Source organism: Leopardus geoffroyi, chromosome B1 (genome assembly GCF_018350155.1).
Source record: "Leopardus geoffroyi isolate Oge1 chromosome B1, O.geoffroyi_Oge1_pat1.0, whole genome shotgun sequence".
NCBI classification, from domain to species: Eukaryota; Metazoa; Chordata; class Mammalia; order Carnivora; family Felidae; genus Leopardus; species Leopardus geoffroyi.
The window spans coordinates 114,711,638-114,731,158 of NC_059327.1; the positions used below are offsets into that span (position 1 = coordinate 114,711,638).

General features: G+C 41.2%; 1 protein-coding gene across 7 annotated transcripts in view; it reads right to left on the reverse strand.

Moving 5' to 3' along the window:
- Nucleotides 1–9,045: 9,045 nt before the first annotated feature.
- Nucleotides 9,046–19,521, reverse strand: part of LOC123594226 — a 43,250-nt gene continuing 32,774 nt past the window's right edge. For 5 of the 7 annotated variants that reach the window (XR_006710718.1, XR_006710719.1, XR_006710721.1 and 2 more), the window contains 2 exons: nt 17,405–17,584; nt 16,195–16,305 (listed from right to left, as the gene is read on the reverse strand). Coding sequence is in view for 3 of the 7 variants with exons in the window: in XM_045470972.1 (XP_045326928.1) it covers nt 17,559–17,584 (26 nt within the window). In the remaining 4 variants the exon portion in view is untranslated. Of the gene's footprint in view, nt 9,074–12,777; nt 13,028–16,194; nt 16,306–17,404; nt 17,585–19,521 lie in introns of those variants that run through there. The other 2 variants (XM_045470962.1, XM_045470954.1) reach the window with 2 other exon arrangements.

The window sequence follows — 19,521 nt, forward strand, 5'->3', positions numbered from 1 at the left end:
ACCATATTATGGGGAGTGTCTACAACATACAAGGCATTTATTTGGCTAAGAGTTGTGAGGGACGCAAAGGCGAACGCGACGGAGTCCCAGCCTTCAAGTTGGGTATATCACGGTAGTTGTTATCTAGGTAAACCCTATTTAGTGAACTTAGTTTTCTTAAAAAGTAGCATTTTTCTTCTTGTAAGTAAAAATTAGGCCACAAATCTGTGATTCAGAAGGAAAGTGTCCTTATCCAGGTGCATTTTTACACGTTAGCATTTAGGGCAAATTGCCCAGAAATCCAATACTAATTTACCCCCAGGATCTCAAGCCCATAGTTACTGTTGGAATTTTTGGCAAGCAGATTTCCCCAAGGGTAATAGTCAAATTAAGAAGTATTTTAAAGAAAAGGTGTGAGAGTCTTAGGCAAGAGTTCAAAGCTTGGTGTTCAAAGGTGGGGAGGGGTACTCAACCAGGCGGTGCTCCAGCAGTAAAACAGGTGAGAGGTCACCTGTTTACCTTGCCTAAGCTCCTGTGTAATGGATCAGTGTGGAGCTTGATGTGCAATGGTGACAATCTTTACTTTGCACTCAAAATTAGAGTAGATCATGTTTAAACTCCTAACTCCAAAGTTACTATAGCAGATTGGATAGGTAAACGTGTCCTGGGTCAACCCTGAACTCTCCGCAAGTATGAAATACCAGTGTGAGTTTGGCAATCCGGATGAACACCTCCCACACCCCTACCATTCTCAAAGCAGAACCCAAATTGATGAATTCTGTCCCCGTCCCTTAGGTCAACCAGAAGAATAATAATAGCGACAATACTAGTTAACGTTGTTTTCTATTTACTATGTAGTTTGTACTATCCTGAGTGCTTTAGTTTCCTTTAATCCTCACAACAATATTACAAGCTTATGTATGTATCTATTTTATACATGAGAAAACGGAGACCCCGTGAGATTAAGTGATTTACTGAAGACTACACACCAAGTAAATGACAGATCCAGGATCTGAACCCACATCGACTGGCCCTGAGCATGCATTACTGACCACTACCATTTACAAAGTTTCACGTGGTTATATAGGACCTTTAGAGAAAATTTTCTCTATCACTTGGATCAGTCTTGCTCAGGCTGAGTGCAAGTTCGGTTAAGGAAATTGACTTGATAGAGGACCAGCTCCTACAAAGTTAAGAGCTTTTGTGGATTCCAAAGGGATTTAGAAGAAGGAATGTTTTAAAAAAATTTAAACATCAAGATGGGATGGACTGGAAATCGGTGGGAGGCCAACATTAAGGGGAAACTAAAACTGAATGGGTAGGTCAGTACTCATCCCCAAAACAGTCTGTAGCAACAAGATTAAGTCATGCCCCACCACCTGGTAAGGCAAAGGTACTGGACCTGCTCACTCACCTAATCAGAGCTGATTGAAAAATTGAGTATGTTGAGTCAAATGGAAGCGCTATGGGAAAGGGGCTGCAAAAAGGCAGAAACTAGACACTAGAATAAACATAAAAGGAACAATAAACATAAAAGGTCCATGTCCAATTCCAACTTGAGAAAACATCCACTGATAATTTCCCATTCTGAGTTAAATTTAAATGTCTACTGTCAAGATATCTGACCTACTTTCATGTCTCTTTCTTTTATGCTTTGCATAAAATAAATGTTTAATAAAAGTGTGTTCATTGCTATCAAGTGTAAGATGCAAGGAAAGGCAGCCCTCTGTTATTCCTGTCTCCCACCAATCATCTTGGAGAATCACTTTCTCTTTGCCAGTGAGCACTCCCCAGGATAGGACACTGACTCTAGAAAGCCTGCGAGCTGTGTTCACAACTAAGCACTGGCTAGGTATGTTATACAGCTGCTCCAGATGAGCTTGACCAGTAAGATATGGGGCGTGGCAAACTAAGGAATCAGCAGTCCAGCATAAGGCAGCCAATCTGGTTTTGTTTTATTTTTAAGAGTCACAAGAGTATCTCACCCTGACTAAAATTCGGCTTCAGCAAAGTAAGACTAATAAGGAACCCAGAGGTAAGAACACTAGGTATGGGCTTTCCTGGCCAGCTTTTTAACTTTATATGGCTGTGAAAAAACAGAGTTGTTGTTGTTGTTGTTGTTGTTGTTGTTGTTGTTGTTGTTTGAATCTTCTCATATTCAAAGTTTCCAGTCAAGGATGTCTCTGGCTGTCAGGAGAAAATGTTGGCAGCAGGAAGGGGAAATTGGTCACCTTTTATTTCCATCAACCCCAGAGGCATTGCTTTTTGCCAGACTGCCCACCCCACATGAAAGGATTCTCTTTCTTTTGGTTTTGATCTAGTTCTCTGGCAAAACAAATGTGAATTTTCCTAGCACTTCCCTTCCTCCGGCCAAGACACAGACCGTTTGCTTGGATACATGGTGTCATTTCTATAATCCTCTAACCTGTAAGAGACTTGTGCACCAGAGTTGATGGTGGGTCTTTTGGGGATCCATCTAGAACATCTGAGGACTCATTTCCGGAGGGGTCATTTCCGGAGGAGGGGACACATGCCTAGAGAAGACATAAGCTCCATGAGATGAGGGTCTGTGTCAGTCTTGAGCAATCCTGTGTTCCCAGCACTGATCATGATACCTGGCACATATGGAGATCCAGTACATGAGAGTGGATGTTCAATAACTTCTTCTACAAACTTACTTTTGTACAGAAACTAGTGGTGCTAGATGGTAGTGCATAAAATAATCTGGAAGGGATTCTATTCCAACTGTATTCTCAGTGGCCAACGGTATAGATTATAACATCTTTTCCCAAAGTATTTTGTGGGACACTAGACTCAAAATGTGCTCAGCAAAAAATGGATCGCACAGTCAAGAAAGCTGGACATACTGCGTACCTTCATGTTAACCTATTAAAGAGGCTCTTCGGTTTTTCTGTTTAGAAACATGTTTAACTTTAACCCAGAATTTCTTAAAATTTTTTGACCGTGGAATCTTCACCTTGCACCTACTACCTACTATCCCATGGAAGTAGTGCTCCTCTGAACTCACTTTGGAATTATATTTGGAAAGACAGAGTTATGTCGTGATTGGCCCTCCATTGCTCTCAATAGTCCCTTGAATGGATATTCAGCACTTTCCTCTAAAATCATTAATTACGTGAACCTGATGACTTATAATTTTCAAATCATCCTGCATGAACATAGGGCTAATGAGTTCCTTCTGCCTTTCTATGAGGAGAGGTTGGCACTCTCCTCTCTCAGGACAGGAGTTGACTACGAACAGTTTCTACATCAGCTCAGCAGTCTTGTGCATTCCCTGGTATGGAGCTCCAAGGGACCCAGGGACCTGGTGAGAGAGGGAATTGGACTTTTGTTCATGAACCCTGGCTTCTTCTTGTGACTGCCTATGTGTCAGCTTGGCAAGGCTAAAGTACTCAGTTATTAAGCGCCAGCCTAGGTATTGCGGTGACGATAATTTGCAGATGTGGTTAACATCGACAATCAGTTAACTTCAAGTAAACAAGATTGTCCTCAATCATCTGAGTGGCCTCTTCCAATCAGAAGAAAGACCTTAAAAGCAAAACTGAGGTTTTTTTCCTGGGAAGAAATCCCACTTGTGGATAGCAGTTCCGGTTCCTGCCTGAGAGTCTCCAGTGTCTTGCACGTTCTGGTCTTCAGTAGAACCTTGACTGATATACTGTCCACTGTAGCTGTCCCTCATCAGCATCCCTCTCAGCCAGGCTAACACACTTTTCAAGCACAGTAACAAGCCCAAAGGGATGGACAAAGCATCTTCCCCTCAGGCCATGGAAAGGATCTGCCTCAAAGCAGCAGGAAGTGCAGTCTGCCTGACAAGAAGGCTGGGAAGGAGAGACAGGAATACCCTTTGCCTTCAGACTCTGGTGTACAGGTTCTCCCTGAGGCAGTCTGTGTCTCTTCCACTGTTGCTGTCCAGTAGTGGGGCCAGGTGGGGGGCAGTTTGGGGCTTGGGGGGTGGAGGTGTGGGGGGAAGGGGGAAATTGCTCAACACTGAAGTATTTCCATGCCTAGGCACAACCAGGTGAAATAATTGTGGAAAAAACACTTGCTTTCAATTTAATGATTTATTCACAGTTTAATGGTATCTCAGGGCATTTATTTTGCATTTAAGATGAAAAGCATAGATTTGTATATATTATGGAAATAGATGTACTTCTCATTTTGGTAAAGAATGTGAAAGCCCAGTCTGCTCAGTGGCACTGACATCTAGGGATGTCAGTGGGAGGGAGAGATGGGACACACCTGTTTGTGCACTCACATGGGTGTTCTTTAAGCTGCGTCTAGAGAGGACTTTAACTTTGCAATATGTGGTTAAAACACTAAAATGTGCATACTCGGTGATTCCAGGTCTAAGACTGTATCCTGAGGATATACGTAAAGTTGTAACTTACAAGAGATCTCATCTCAGTTGTGAAAAATCAAAAGCCACTTGCATGTCCAACAGCAAGGTTAGTAAACGATGGTAAGGCAATATATGGTAGAATAAAATAAAAATAGCTGTCATTCACTGAATAGTGTACCAAGCACTGTTCTATAAGGGCTTTATGTTCTCAACTCACTCAGTCCTCACAGCAAAGGCACTACGAGGCACTTTCTACATCCCCTTTTTACAGATGAGCTAACTAAGGCACAGAGCGGCAAGGTGAAGTGCACAAGGTCGCACAGTCAGCAGGTGTAGGCAGGATTCCAGCCTGAGCACGTGGGCTCCAGAGCCCACGCGCTGTGTACATGCTGTGCCTCACTCTCAAGAAGGATGATGTTATTTCAAACATGCATATGTTCAGATACGTATACACAAAGCAGCTGCTCCAGATGAGCTTGCCCAGTAAGATATGGGGCAAACAAAAATGGAAATTCTACACTTTAAAATCAACGATCTTCCCTTTTTCTTTATTGCTCATCTGTATTTACTAAATTTTCTACAATGAATATCTAACATCTTATAGTTTAAAAATAAAAACCGTCAAAATCCATTTTATTATTTTGATTGAGAACAAACTCTTAACTTGTCTGGTCAGAGACTAGAGTCAGCTCAATGAAGACCAACGTTCAGGACGGCTACTCAAGCAAATTCATTCCAGAAGAATGCGAACCAGGCAGCACAGGGAGAGAACTCCTCCAGGGCACAAGTTCCAGGCCCCCTCATCACACACACCATCAGTGAGCCAGTCAACCAACAAGCCCTCTGCTAGGAATATTGCTAATCTGAGAAGATCTGCGCCTGCCCTTAGCTAGTTTCCAAAACCCCCGTTCTCTCAACCCGGCCAATCATTATGATTATTAACAGGGACCATGAGTTTCAAGTCCATAATCTTCTGAAAAGTCAGGAAATAAAATAAGTAATAAATAAATAATATAATAAATAAATAAAATCGGTGGTGAGTTGGGACTTCACAGAACTCTTTGTCCCTGGGTGTGTAGTCTTTATACTTATTGAATGAGATAAGAAAATAATCAGACATGTAAAGGTTAGACAGAACTGAATAGACTCTTCCAGATAAACTTCAAATATCTTCATTTGACAAACATCCCAAGGCTCAGAGAGATCAAATAACTTGCTCTCAGTTACCCAGACTGTCAGAGGCCAAGCCATAATTAAAAACCAATTGTTTAGTGCCTAGTCCAACACTCCCTCTGTTTGAGCCATGCTACCTCAAGGGTTTGGCTTCCGTTGAAAGGAGGGAAAGGAGGTATTGGTATAAAAACAATACATATTTTATAAAAACCATCTTGTATTCACTTTTATTATACTAGCAATACACACAAAAGTGTACAGAGTAACGCATGCACATAGGTCCCCTTCCACATACCATGACAACCCCCCACCAAGAGGTAATTACCACAGTCAGTAATTTGGGATGTGACCGTCCAAACCCCTTTCCACAGATACCATACATGTATTTAGTGACATGCTAGAACGAGCTTATACTAGTTCTTGAGAGCCACCTTAAATGTTCAGGAAAAGTTGTGAGCTGGTTGTTAAACACAGAATTAAAAATTAATTTATATAAACTTATAATTAAGTTGGATTAAAAACAAAGATAAAAAGTACTCAGGGGGCGCCTGGGTGGCGCAGTCGGTTAAGCGTCCGACTTCAGCCAGGTCACGATCTCGCGGTCCGTGAGTTCCAGCCCCGCGTCGGGCTCTGGGCTGATGGCTCAGAGCCTGGAGCCTGTTTCCGATTCTGTGTCTCCCTCTCTCTCTGCCCTTCCCCCGTTCATGCTGTGTCTCTCTCTGTCCCAAAAATAAATAAACGTTGAAAAAAAAAAAAAAAGTACTCAGAACTCATCACTTCCTTGTTTGTTTGTTTTACAACTTTTTACTGTTGTCTACATTCCTCGGGTTATCTCCATTTATTGGATCTGTACGATGGAAAGAATAATGGTGTGTTTCTCTACGTCTCTCCCCAGCTTCACATTTTTACATTTATAGGATCCACCATCATGGGAGCATTTACACCAAGGAAATTGACAAACGCTACAGATCAGGGCAGGCCCTCCCCTCGCTGAGACAGCCAGTTTTTGAGCATTTACTAGCATACCATAAGAGACTTTTTTACAAGTTCTTTTTTCTTTCTAATAAATAGACTATTGAAAACTTTTAAAAATCCGTTAAATGCATTTATTTTCCTTGGCGAAAATAGAGATGAAGCACTCACTGAAACATGTAAAATATCAACGTGTTTTTTAAACTATGACTCTTCTTCTCTCCCTCAATAACCTGCTCCCTTGATAATCTAAACTTCTATTTTAACCAAATCCCAGTTCCTTTTAACTTTCCTCTTCAAGGATATTACGACTCCCCTCCTCAATTCACCCCCACATCTTTCAAGCTCTCTTAAGAGAGAAAGAGAATTTTTAATGGCAGAGGTGAAGTTTCCCGAAGGTAATTACTTAATAGGCAACCAAACAAGAATGGCTGGATTTGCTTGGCCATGGTAAGCACCAGCTCCTGCTAGGGGCCACTCGGGCACTCTGAAGCTCCTGAATGTCAGAGGGAAAGCAATATACTCAGGCCCTTTTGTTGACACACCAAAAGATTAGGTTTCCTTAAATTCCTAAGGAATTTCAGAAGATTAACTTTTAGATAGGAAACTTCATAGGCTGAGCAGGCTGAGAAAAGAAAAAAGAAAAAAATCATGTCACCCTCAAGCAGTTCCATCAAGGGATGAAATTTTAAATCACATCATGTCTCACACCCATTGCTTAGTGCAAAATAAATCACTTGAACAGAGGGCAAGCCAATTTTTACTTTAAAAATGTTGTGTCCTAAGGCTGTCTTCTTGAACTTCAAAAGCACACTTTGTAATTACTCTACCTATCAAAGGAAACTCAACATTTCACCTCCAATTTCTTCAGCTTGTGTTATCACTTTTAATTGTTAATAAACCACATTAATTTTAAACTGATTATTCTGTTTGGGAATTCAATGTTTTCTAACAGAATACACTGAATTATATATAAGTGGGCTTATTTATGTACCAGCTATAGTTAGGTGGGGCTTTTTCTCACTACCTGTCATTTGTTTTATTTTTAGTAATTTCTGTCCTTTTGGAGACTGATAGCAATTCATGTCCCTCATTTTTTTAAAGGAACATTTCTAGGAATAAGAAGGATAAAAAAGATGCCAGGGATTTTGGGGGGTTGGGGTTTGTGCTCAACATTGATATCATTTGCTTGTGGGTCATGAACCTGCCCATGACTTTTTATTTTTTTTAAAGAAAGCAAAGGACTAAGAAATAATTTGCTAAACTCAGACCACACCATCAACCTTCATTCAGATTTGTTCATTTTCCTAACAAGATGTTCCCCAACCTGGAATTAACAAGACAAGTTCTTCTTGCTATCAACCTTCCTGCCTCTGTAGGCACTGACCATGTCTATTTGACAAAAGCATATATTTGCTTACAAACTATATTTATCCAGCCCAGTCAATTTGTTTGTTACCAGCCATGGTAACAAACAAAATGGTCTTGAGATGGAAACATGCCATGTTTGTCTCCACTCTAGCATCAAGCTCAGAATTCAGGAGTTGAGAGCAGTTCCTGCTTGACTAAAAAAATTCTGAGAACATAGAACATCCTTCTCTCTACCTTAACTGTGCCCATAGTGCCGAACCCTCCACCTGGAGGGAGCTCCTTCTCCTCTGCCAACAAGACCAGTTCTGCATGCCCTTCCCAGCCTCCTGGATAACTGACATGCCTTCCACATTGGACCTCTTATCACCACCACACCCACCATCATCATCACCATCATCATCCTTTATCAAGGGCTTTCTGTGGTGCCAGGCACTTTTCTACATGTTTTACATGTGTTGATTTAAGTAAACCTCACCACGACCATTATTATTAACACTCTGTAGACATAGATAGGACACTGAGGCACTGAGAGGTTCGTGTCCAAGGCCACTCAGCTGGTAGATGACAGAGCAGGCCAGCTCCAGGGACTGTGCACTCAAGCACTCTGCCATACCTCCCTACTTCATCAAGCTACTTAGTTACCTATATAATTGCTTCTCCACTGGCCTAAGTACTCCCAGAGGGTAGGGACCATCCATCATGCATTCCTACATTCCCCGGGGTGCCTGCCATAGTAGCTGGTGCATAGTAGAGGCTCATTAACTGTTTATAGAATGAATGAATGGATTTTTCCTACCATTTCCAGGTGTATGAACTGGGAGATGTCTCCGCAAGAAGACAGCCTATGGTGGCACCAAGCTGGTAGTCCTGGACGGTACATGGCCTAAAGTCAAAAATCTGTCCGCTCCTGGGCCATATAAGGGGAGCAACAAAACTGATTTGGTCAATCAGCTAAACACTGATCGGTATCACCTCCCCTAGAAAGTTATGACAAGTAAAGTGCCACAGATGGCACCTGGCATACTGTAAGTCAATGATGGAGGTTCACATAAGCTAGCAGGGCTAATGTTACGTTGGTGGTAAGGTGGGGAAGGTTGACATATTAGCATATCTTTCTGATTCTTTTAGCAATCCGCTAGCAAAATTATAATTTAAATTTATTTGATTATTTATACATACCCTGTCTTTTCCCCAAAACAGTTTATATATTCAGCAGATCTGTACATTGGAAGTGGAAAGAAATAAAAAAAAAACAAAAATAAGGACAGTAAATGGAACTTAGAATGAGGCTAATACCAAAAAAAAAAAAAAGGTGCATAATAGTCTTTATATATTTGCTATGGCTGAAGCAAAAGATTAAAATGTATATAGTAATTTATAATGTACATTCACAAAGACACTTCCTATGGGGTCTTCAAAGCAGCCATTCCCTATAGCTAATGTTATTATGTGCAGGTCACAGGTCAGGAACTTGAGGCTCAAAGAAATCAAGAAACTTGATTGAGTTCACACAGATAGTAAGTGTGACTGGAACCAGAGCCAAAATGAACCCTTTGGGGGAAGAAATTAATTACAAAGCCTGTTGCCTAAGAGGACTCACAAATCCGCCACAACTTGAGCCATCTCTTCCAAATGGGAGAAAATAATGAACCATGATACCTTGGGTAAAATCTTTCTTTGTCTGTTTAACCAACAATTATTACAGTATAATAATAATTTCACAGATGTGTAAAATCTGAGTGTGATTCTAGAACTGATGTTTTGTGAGTCTGATGGTACATCTCCACATGCTCCTGCCCACAGAAGTTACACTCTTTCCTCCTCACAGAGCAGGTCTAGGCATCCTTTTCCTGAATTTGCATTCTGGGTAAGGTCAGACTGCACCTCCTCCCCCGCCCTTTACCATAAGTTCCTCAGGTTTTAGTGGCATCTCCTAGGGGGGATGATTGGGTCTTCTCTGCACAGGGTGTGAGGAAACACAGGACCAACATCCAGACACCTTAGCATAACCCTGATGCTGCCTCCTCACCTCTAATTTGATTGGAACCAAAATGTGAATCAGAAGGGGCTCAGACATGGTACTTGAAAAAAAGAGCACAAAGCAAGGAAACGAGATTTCTGATGATGAAGAAAGAGTATTTACAGGCAGAGCATTTCCGGAAGAGTTGCTTCCAAAGAGGGACCTGTATCATACTAGTCTCGGTGGACTCTCCTTCTCCTCCACCCCTCCAACCTCTGCACTCCCTCCTTCACCTCCCCTGCTCCGCTCACCACCTCCAGGGCTGTTCCCCACCTGAGCAACTCTAAGGAAAGTGCTTTGAATCCTGCTTTTCCAGAACTGTGCTTCTGAGCCTCTGCTTCTGTCCTCAGCATCTACAGAAGGTTTCACTGTGGAGTATACCAGTCAACACAGTGAAGAAACATAATAGTGCCCACTTAGACATGGGATTAATTGCAACCAGACACGCTGAAGAACGAAAATTCCTTAGCCTTCTGCTGACTTACTGTGTGAAGGAGGGGTCCTGCTGATGTGTTAGCAATCTTCCCCAAACAATAAAATAATCTAATGCTTTCTGTTTGGGGAGCAAATCACCACTAATGGGATCTTGCCAATGACACCAACACCCTTGCTGGCCCTCACCTTTCCTGACTTTCCTTACATGGCCCCTCTCTGACTGTGATAATGTACTGCATGTACGGATATAGATACTTCTCTTTAGCGAACTAATCACAATTCTAGGGGGAAACCCCAACATCATCTTCTGACTATCCGGAGTCCAACAACTTTGTCTTAGCTATAAAAAACCACCCATGACCAATAGACTGTGGAGATATAGATATATAGATATATATAATTTATTTATTTTGAGAGAGAGGGAGAAAGCCTCTCCCAGGAGAGAGGGGCAAAGATATATATATAGATATAGAGATAGAGATAGAGATAGAGATAGAGATAGAGATAGATAGATATAGAGATAGAGATAGAGATAGAGATAGATATATACACATATAGATATACACACATACACACACACACACACACACACACACACACACACATATATATATATATATATATATACACACACACATATATGGAAAGAGAGAGAGAGAAAGAATCCCAAGTAGGCTCCCCACTCAGCACAAAGCCTGATGCGGGACTCAATCCCACAACCCTGGAATCGTGACCTGACCAACTGAGCCACCCAGGCGCCCCTGTGGGTGTTTTTTTGTTGTTGTTTGTTTGTTTGTTTGTGGGTTTTTTGGTTTTTTTTTTTTTTGCTGTGGAGGGACATGAAATAAAATCTAAAGATACCTCAAAAAAAGAAAGGGGAAATAAGTTTAATCATTCAGTCTGCTAAGACAACCACAAAACAGCATCATGGAACAAACTTGGGAGATAATGTAGTATATAGTATATAGTTGCAGAAATTGAGGCCCAAAGAAGTTAAATGGATGCCCCAAGGCCACAGTACGAGTTAGTGTCTAGACAAGAAGCTGAATGAGCAAGGCAGGCAGCAGGAGAAGAAAAGCACTAAAAGAAGGCAGCCTGAGAATCCAAGACTGCAAGACTGTGCAAGCTACTCGGTCAATTAGAGACAGACACACCCTGGGGTCTCCTGCTGGTCCCATACATTGCCTCCATCCCCACTGCCATTTCCACTGTTTACATGCCTCTCCCTTATCCTGGACTGGGTGCCATTTCACATCTACATCTGGGATCTGTCACAGCTGATGAGCCGCAGAGTGGATGACAGAAATCATGTGAGCCCCTTCCCACTCAGTGGGTCCACTTTCTACCCCAGGAATGGGTGCAGGGAAGAGTATAGCTAGAGAGCAGCAGAAGTTGATTTATTTATCCTTATTTATCTATGCCCTCTCCCTATCAGCCCCCACCCCCCAAAAAAACGTCTTGTCACAAAAAGATTTTAAGCCACCTTATTTTTTTTTAAGTCTTAAGCAGCAGAGGTTTATGACCTCTGTTTGAATTTTTTGAAAGTGCCACAATGAAACATGAGTTCAAAGTGTCATCGTCTTTTTGCAGGTGGATAGCTAAAATACCCTGTTCAACTTGCTTGCCAAAACAAGTTAAAGAGAAATTGGAAAGAAGACTACAGCACTTGTTAAAGGGTTTTTAAAAAATGAGTGTTATCACGTAAGAACTAGCTTCCTTTTTCTATGGTCTGGTACTTGCAGCTTGAAATAACAGCTGGCCCTTGGTGACAGCACACTGAGGAAGCCACATCTGCCTCTAACAATCCTCTTGGAGGCTGAAGACTGAGGCTTGAGGCCTTAAAGGAGTCCTGAAGGCTGGATTCTAATTTATTCACAGCTGATTTATTTACAGATTTTTTTTTCCTAAATCTCTTTGTGATGTTTAGTAATACACAAAGGTAAGTTTTCCCATATAGATAAAACTGATCACTACTGCCAACTATATCAAAAAACAACTGTTAAACTGTGAGTCTTTGCAAAGAGGGGGAGTGTTCAGAGCCTGGATATGCAAAATAGCATCTGATATTGCATGTTTGGAGCAACCAAACACATCTGGGAAAAGAAACCCACTGCCGCTTAAAGTACCTGCTCTATTCTCTAGCACATCTGTGGTGCAATTAAAGAACCTAGTGCACAATTAAAATTCAGGTCAGCTAACAGCAACAATGGGGCTCTTTGATGTGAGGTCAGCTTTGGTCATTCTCATATACTCATTAAACAGGTTAATCAACTTAGTGCAGGATATAGGACAGGACTGACCAAAAATCTATTTAATTACCATTACCCTGAAAGCATTGGTAGAGAGATCTATTTTATTTGTTTGGCATAGCAACTACTGTTTCATTGTCATTGCATGCTAGAGCTAAAGGTGCCACTTCTGGAATTGTGTGCTTTTTTCACAGCTAATGACATGTAGATACAACACAAATATTTGTTTGTATTTATTATTAATGTATTATAAAAGCAGATGGCTTGGTGTATGTCTTTCCTTTTCCCCCGTGTACACTTCTCTCTTTTGGTTAAAGTACTGAAGCATGGGTTAAATTTGTGGAAGATGTCTCGTGCTCTTTTCATTTGTTTGCTTTACCTTGGGTCAAGAAGGTGTGAATGTGACATATTCAGTCTGGATGAGTAAACTTGACTCAGGTTCTCCTAATGGGTTTTATCCAGCACCTGTAAGGAAGGACAGGTAATATGACCAAGTAGTGCCTATGGTGAACGCTCTAGTAGAAAGACCTGAACTTTAGGTCAAATAGACTTGGATTTGAATCCAGCTCCCTGATCTATACTCACTGACAAAATGAAGACAATAAGATGACTTTGCAGCATTGTTGTGAGGATACAATAAAATAATGTATATAAAGTGCTTAGTGCAGTGCTTGATACATGGTAGAACTTAATGATGCCTATTCATTAAGAAAATGCTTTCCTGAGTCACTGAGGAATCTACAACACCATTAATCAGGGTGCAATTTTCTCTTCCTACTTAAAACCAATATTCAGTGCTTCTCAAAACAAACCAGTTTTTTATAAGTTTGTTTATTTTATTTTATTTTATTTTATTTTATTTTATTTTTTTAGTAATCCCTACACCCAATGTGGGGCTCAAACCCACAACCTCGAGATCAACAGTCACATGTTCTCCCAACTGAGACCAGGCACCGCAATCAGTTGTTTTTTTTTAAATGACAAAACTGAACATACAATATATGGTGTTAACGAAAATAATGAAAATTCATAACTAACGGGGTCTAAATGACTTCAACAGGAAGGCACTGTGAGTGGGTGTCACAGGTATTATAAATGCTTCTTGTGTCATGCCCGAATAAGATACAGGGAGTCCCATCTTTGGGGAACAGGAGGTGACATGGGAACACTCAAGGTTAAAAAATCACGAGTGCCTGGCTGACTCAGTTAATAGAGTCCATGGCTCATGATCTCAGGGTTATGAGTTTTCAAGCCCCATGTTGAGCATGGAGACTATATTAAAAAAAAAAAAAAAAAGTGGCGCCTGGGTGGCTCAATCGGTTAAGCGACCAACTCTTGATACGGATTCAGATCATGATCTCACAGTCACGCGATTGAGCCCCTGCTTGGACTCTGCACTGGGTGTGAGCCTGCTTGAGATTCTCTCTCTCCTTCTCCCTCTGCCCCTTCCCCACTTGCATGCGTACACTGCTCGCTCTCTCTCTTAAAAAAAAAAAAGGGTTAGGGTACCTGGGTGGCTCAGTTGGTTGATCGTCCCACTCTTGATTTCGGCTCAGGTCGTGATCTCCCAGTTCGTGAGATAGAGCCCCACGTCAGGCTCTGTGTTGACAGTGCAAGACTGCTTGGGATTCTCTGTCTCCCTCTCTCTCTGCCCCTCCCCTGCTCATGCCTGTGCATGTACATGTGTGCGCGCTCTCTCTCTCTCTCTCTCAAAAATAAATAAATAAACATTTTTTAAAAAGGTTAAAAATCATAAGCAGCCCCATATCCCTTTGGAAAATACACTTGATTCTTGTTACTCATGGTAGTTATGTTCTGTACAGTCACCACAACCACTGAATTAGCAAACACTGAACCAGTGTTCCCAGGGGGAAATATAGGGTTAAGCTCCTATGAGCTTCTTGTTACAACATTTTTGTCAAGAAATCAATACAAAACCTTATTTTGTATGTGTTTCTCTTTAAAGACATCTTATTTAACACATACTGTTGGTTCATTAACATTGAACTCACAGCCAACAGCACTTCAACTCGTGTCTGAATGAAGCTTATCTACTGGAGGAAGTTTCTCCATAAGGCAGGATCACAGCCTCTTGCACACAGACAGCAACTCAGTATTGTTCTTGGGGCCATTTTACACAGCAAAAATACCAACAAAAAGCACAAAAATACAAAAAGCAGAGCATTAAATTGACCACAAAAAGGATACTTGTTTATCGTGTGCAAACAGAAATAAGAATACAGTGCCGGATTGTTCAACCACAGCTGAGAAATGTGTGTGTTGGGCAACTCAAAGTTTTCACCATTCCACCCATGCCTGATATCTATTGGGGGCAGGGGGTACAAATAAATTTTAACAAGTAGGTGAATTCACAATTGCAAAATCCATGAATAATAAGGCTCAACTGTCAACTTGAAATTTGACATGTCCCCTCTCAATAAGCCCTACATGGCAAGTCTTTTCTTCAGTGTTTGATGGAAAGCTCCTTTGGGAAATTACCAGATAAAGTCACTGAGTGGCATTTAGGGGACACGTTGTGTGAAAAACACTATAGTAACTATGTTGTGTTTATTATGTGCCAAGCACAAGTCGAAGTTTAGTTTATTAATTAAATATATGTTAATAGTTATAGTTATTTATTAAATACTTTTATTATTTAATGATTCAAGTTGTTGCTTTCCTCTATTTTTGATTTAGAAAAGTTAGTTTGGGTGCCCTAGGAAGGAAGCTATCCCAGGTGGTTGGAAGTAGAAAAGCGTACCAGTAGGAAGACTAGAAGCCATGGATTTCTAGAAGTGTTCTCTCACCCCACCTCTTATATAAGAGCACCCATTGATTCATGCTGAAACCAGCCACTACTAGCTAGGCTCAACAGGGTCAGCCAAGTGGAATCTACTTCAGAGAGCTACACAACTCTCAGGATGACAAAGTGTTAGACCTGGATGGGAGCCTAATTGTCATCTAATTGAATCTCGCTCAATCTTCCTCGCTCTCTCTTTTTTTTTCTTTTTTCACTTTTAATTTTTTTTTAATTTATTTTTGAGAGACAGAGAAAGAGCATGAGCAGGGGAGGGGCAGAGACAGAAGGAGACACAGAATCTGAAGCAGGCTCCAGGCTCTGAGCTGTCAGCACAGAGCCCGATGCGGGGCTCGAACCTACGAACCCTGAGATCACAGTCTGAGTTGAAGTCAGATGCCCAACCAACTGAGCCACCCAGGTGCCCCCCCCTTAAAATAAATAAATAAACCAGCATAACAAATATGTTATAAAATCACATTGTGCTTTAAAATGTGGCACTGAAGAAGGGATATACAAACAGACCAGTGGAGTGGAATACATGCATGGCCATAAAACACACACACACACACACACACACACACACACACACACAGCAAGTTTATATGGATGTATGGGTAATCATCTGTAGCACCACTTGAAATTATTTACCAAAATAAGTTATAAAGAACTAAACATTTATATAAACTAGAAAATACAGATATGATATAGATTGATTAATTTTATAATAGTGGATGAAATTACAGAAGAAAATATCAACTACATAAAATATTTAATCCTCTGTTTAATAAAAAGTAAAGAAAATGAGAATTATATTTTAGCAGACTGATGATTGCCTACCCAGTGTCCATTCTTCCCTATTTACTTGCTAACAGAACACCAGTGTTGCCAAAGGATCAAGGTATCCAATTAATAATCCTGTCTTAGACATCTTTGCAGCAAGGGGTGGCTATGTGGTAAGTTAGGAAAGAAGAAAAGTATTGGAGACTGTTGAAGAGGGCATCCAGAGAAACTTCACAAAAAAAGACACACTGCAGCAAATGCTTGGTGCTCTTCCCAGTTCCCCTCAGAAACCCTTTATCTGCTGTGTGTGACAACATTCTTGTTTCTGGAGGTTCTGATCCTGACAGCTCACACCTGTTACTTTCTTCAACGACTTTTGAGCTACTAGAGTATCTTTGCCTAGATGTCAGAAGGGCCCGGGTGTTCACCACCCCATCCTACCCCCTTGCCTGGAGTGGGGGTCTGAATGTGGGAGCTACTTGGCTTTGAGAGGACACCAACCTGCCTGATTTATGCTTAGAGTCCAAGATGGGGCTGCAGCACTCCCTTGCGTGGCTTTATCTTCTTCTCTATGCTGTTTCCCTTACTCTACTCATCAATTTCTCCCAGAAATACTTCCTACGTAAGTCACTAACACAAGAACGGGCCAAGGCCTGCTTCTGGGGAATCTGACCTAAGACATATTCTCAGCTGGCCTGCCCTTTCTTATTTTGTTCCTTCACGCTGCCACCTTTTTTCTTTTTGGAGCACGGAAGAAATGCCTGGAGGTTCAGCAGCCATCTGGCAAACACGAGGCAAGAAGCACCAGGTCACAGATCCATACACTAAGGATGATATAGCAAAAAGACGGGGAAAACTTGATTACCTGATGGTTTAATTAAATTGTTCTACTAGTCCTGGATAGACTTATTTTTGCATAAAACAGGTAACTACTTACTAAGGTACCTGGTGGGGCATATAATAACACCCGCACCCCCCCCCCCAAAAAAAAGATGTCCACATCCTAATTCCTTAAACCTGTAGCTGGGCCATGTTACACAACAAAGAGGAATTAAAGGTGCAGATGGAATTAAGGGTGCAGATGGAATTAAAGTTGCTACTCTGCTAACCTTAAAGCAGGAAGAGTAGTCTGAATTATCCAGGTGGGCCCGGTGTAATCACAAGAGTTTTTAAAAGCGGAAACGGAAGCAAAAGAGAGATCAGAGCTAAAGATGTGATGGTAGAAGCAGAGGTGGGAGGAATTATATGTGAGAACGACCACTCACCTCTGCCCGCTGCAAAGACAAAGACAGGGGCCACCAGCCAAGGCACGCAGGCGGCCTCTGGAAGCTGGACAAGGCGAGGAAACAGATTCTCCCCCGTGGAGCCTCCAGAAGGGAACACAGCCCTGCCAACTCCTGGATTTTAGCCCAGTGAGACTCATTTTGGACCTCCGACCTCCAGAACTGTTAAGAGTAAGTTTGTTTCATTTAAGCCATCAAGCTTGGTAATTTGTTACAACAGCAATAGAAAACCAATACAGCCATGTATATTTGAAATTTGCTAAGAGAGTAGATCTTAAGCATTCTCATCCAAAAAAAGGCAACTATGTGAGGTGACAAATATGTTAATTAACTCGATTGTGGTAATGATTTCACAATGTATACATATATCATATCATCATGTTCTATACTTTAAACATATACAATTTTGTTTGACAATTATTCCTCAATAAAGCTGGGGAGAGGAGGGAGGAAAACTAATATACCTGGTTTTCTGTCAATTGCAGACTAATTCAATCCTAAATGATATTTTTTAACTGAAAATGGGTAATATTTTTGATATAAGAAAATCTTATACAAATCAATAAAAAACACTAAACCAATAAGTTGATGGGCAAATAACACATGTAAACAAAATACACCATGAAGAAGTATAGGTATCAAGAAACGACATAGAAATGGGTTTTCTACAAAAACATATGAAATATTTTTTTAAATGTTTATTTTTGAGAGAAGAGAGAGCACAAGTGGGGGAGGAGCAGAGAGAGAGGGATGCACAGATTCAGAAGCAGGCTCCAGGCTCTGAGCTGTCAGCACAGAGCCTGACACGGGGCTCGAACCCACGATGCTTAACAACTGATGCTTAACCAACTGAGCCACCCAGGTGCCCCTGAAATATTTCTAAATATCAAGAGAAAATCATTACAAAATTACATGAAAAAGCAAGACAGAATTTATATTGTGTGATTCCAACTACATTTTATAAATAAGCACGGGGGCTCTTGAGTGGGTCAGTCAGTTAAGCATCACACTTCAGCTCCGTGATCTCATGGTTCATGATTTCAAGCCCCACATTGGGCTCTGCACTGACAGCACGGATCCTGCTTTGGATCTTCTGTCTCCCTCACTCTCTGCCCCTCTCAAGCTTCCTCTCTCTCTGTCTCTCTCAAAAATAAAACTAAAAAATTAAAAAATAAAAACAAGCATTGAGAAAGACTGAAAGGAAAGAATAAAAGGAAACGTTTTTGAAATAGCAAGATTTGGGGTGTCTTTTCCTTTTTTCTATTACCTTTTTATACAGGCCATCCCTAGATGGCTAGCTCTCTTTATTCAGTTCTCTTTAATAGAAAAAAGAAAATAAACTATGCCTTAAAAAATAATTGTAACACGAATACAAAATAATTATAACCCAAAATGCTACTTGCCCTAATACATGGAGGGAAGTGTAAGGCCAGGTGCTGGCAAAGAAGGAGGGGTGAGGTTTTGCCTAGGAACACTGGGAAGGCCTCACAGTGGGGGCGGGCAATTGAGTAGGGTCTTACCCAGGCCCACAAAGCAAGCAGAACGCTGCAGACAGAGGAAGGCACAAGGCCAAGGTGTTGAGTAAACTGCAAACAGGTGCGATGGCCAGAACGCAGAGTGGGAAGGAGAGAGCAGTGAAAGACTAGGTATGGATATGGAGAAGCCTGAACTGAAAGGGTTTACATCATAAGGACTAGAGTTTGACCTTTACTGTATTGGGAAGTAACTTTTGACAGGAAAGAGCTGTGGTTGTATTATTTTATAAGGATTTTTCTGCTCCAGTGTGAGGAGGGACAGGGGACCAAAGGCAGTGGAATAAGTTAGTTTGATTGCAATTATCCAGGCAAGAGGTCCGAACTGAATGCAACAGATATTTGAGGAATTTATAAGCCAAGGCAAATTAGTTCAAGGAAATAGGGGGGCTGATTTCCAGTGTTTACTGAGCCTCTTTCTACCAATATTTCCCTGGCTTTTTAAATGAGAGGTGACATGCGTACAGAAAGTCATGGATATAAATGCATGGCATGTACAACTCCATGGATTATCACAAAGGAACCCACTCACGTAATCACCATCCAATGAATGAATCATATCTTGGA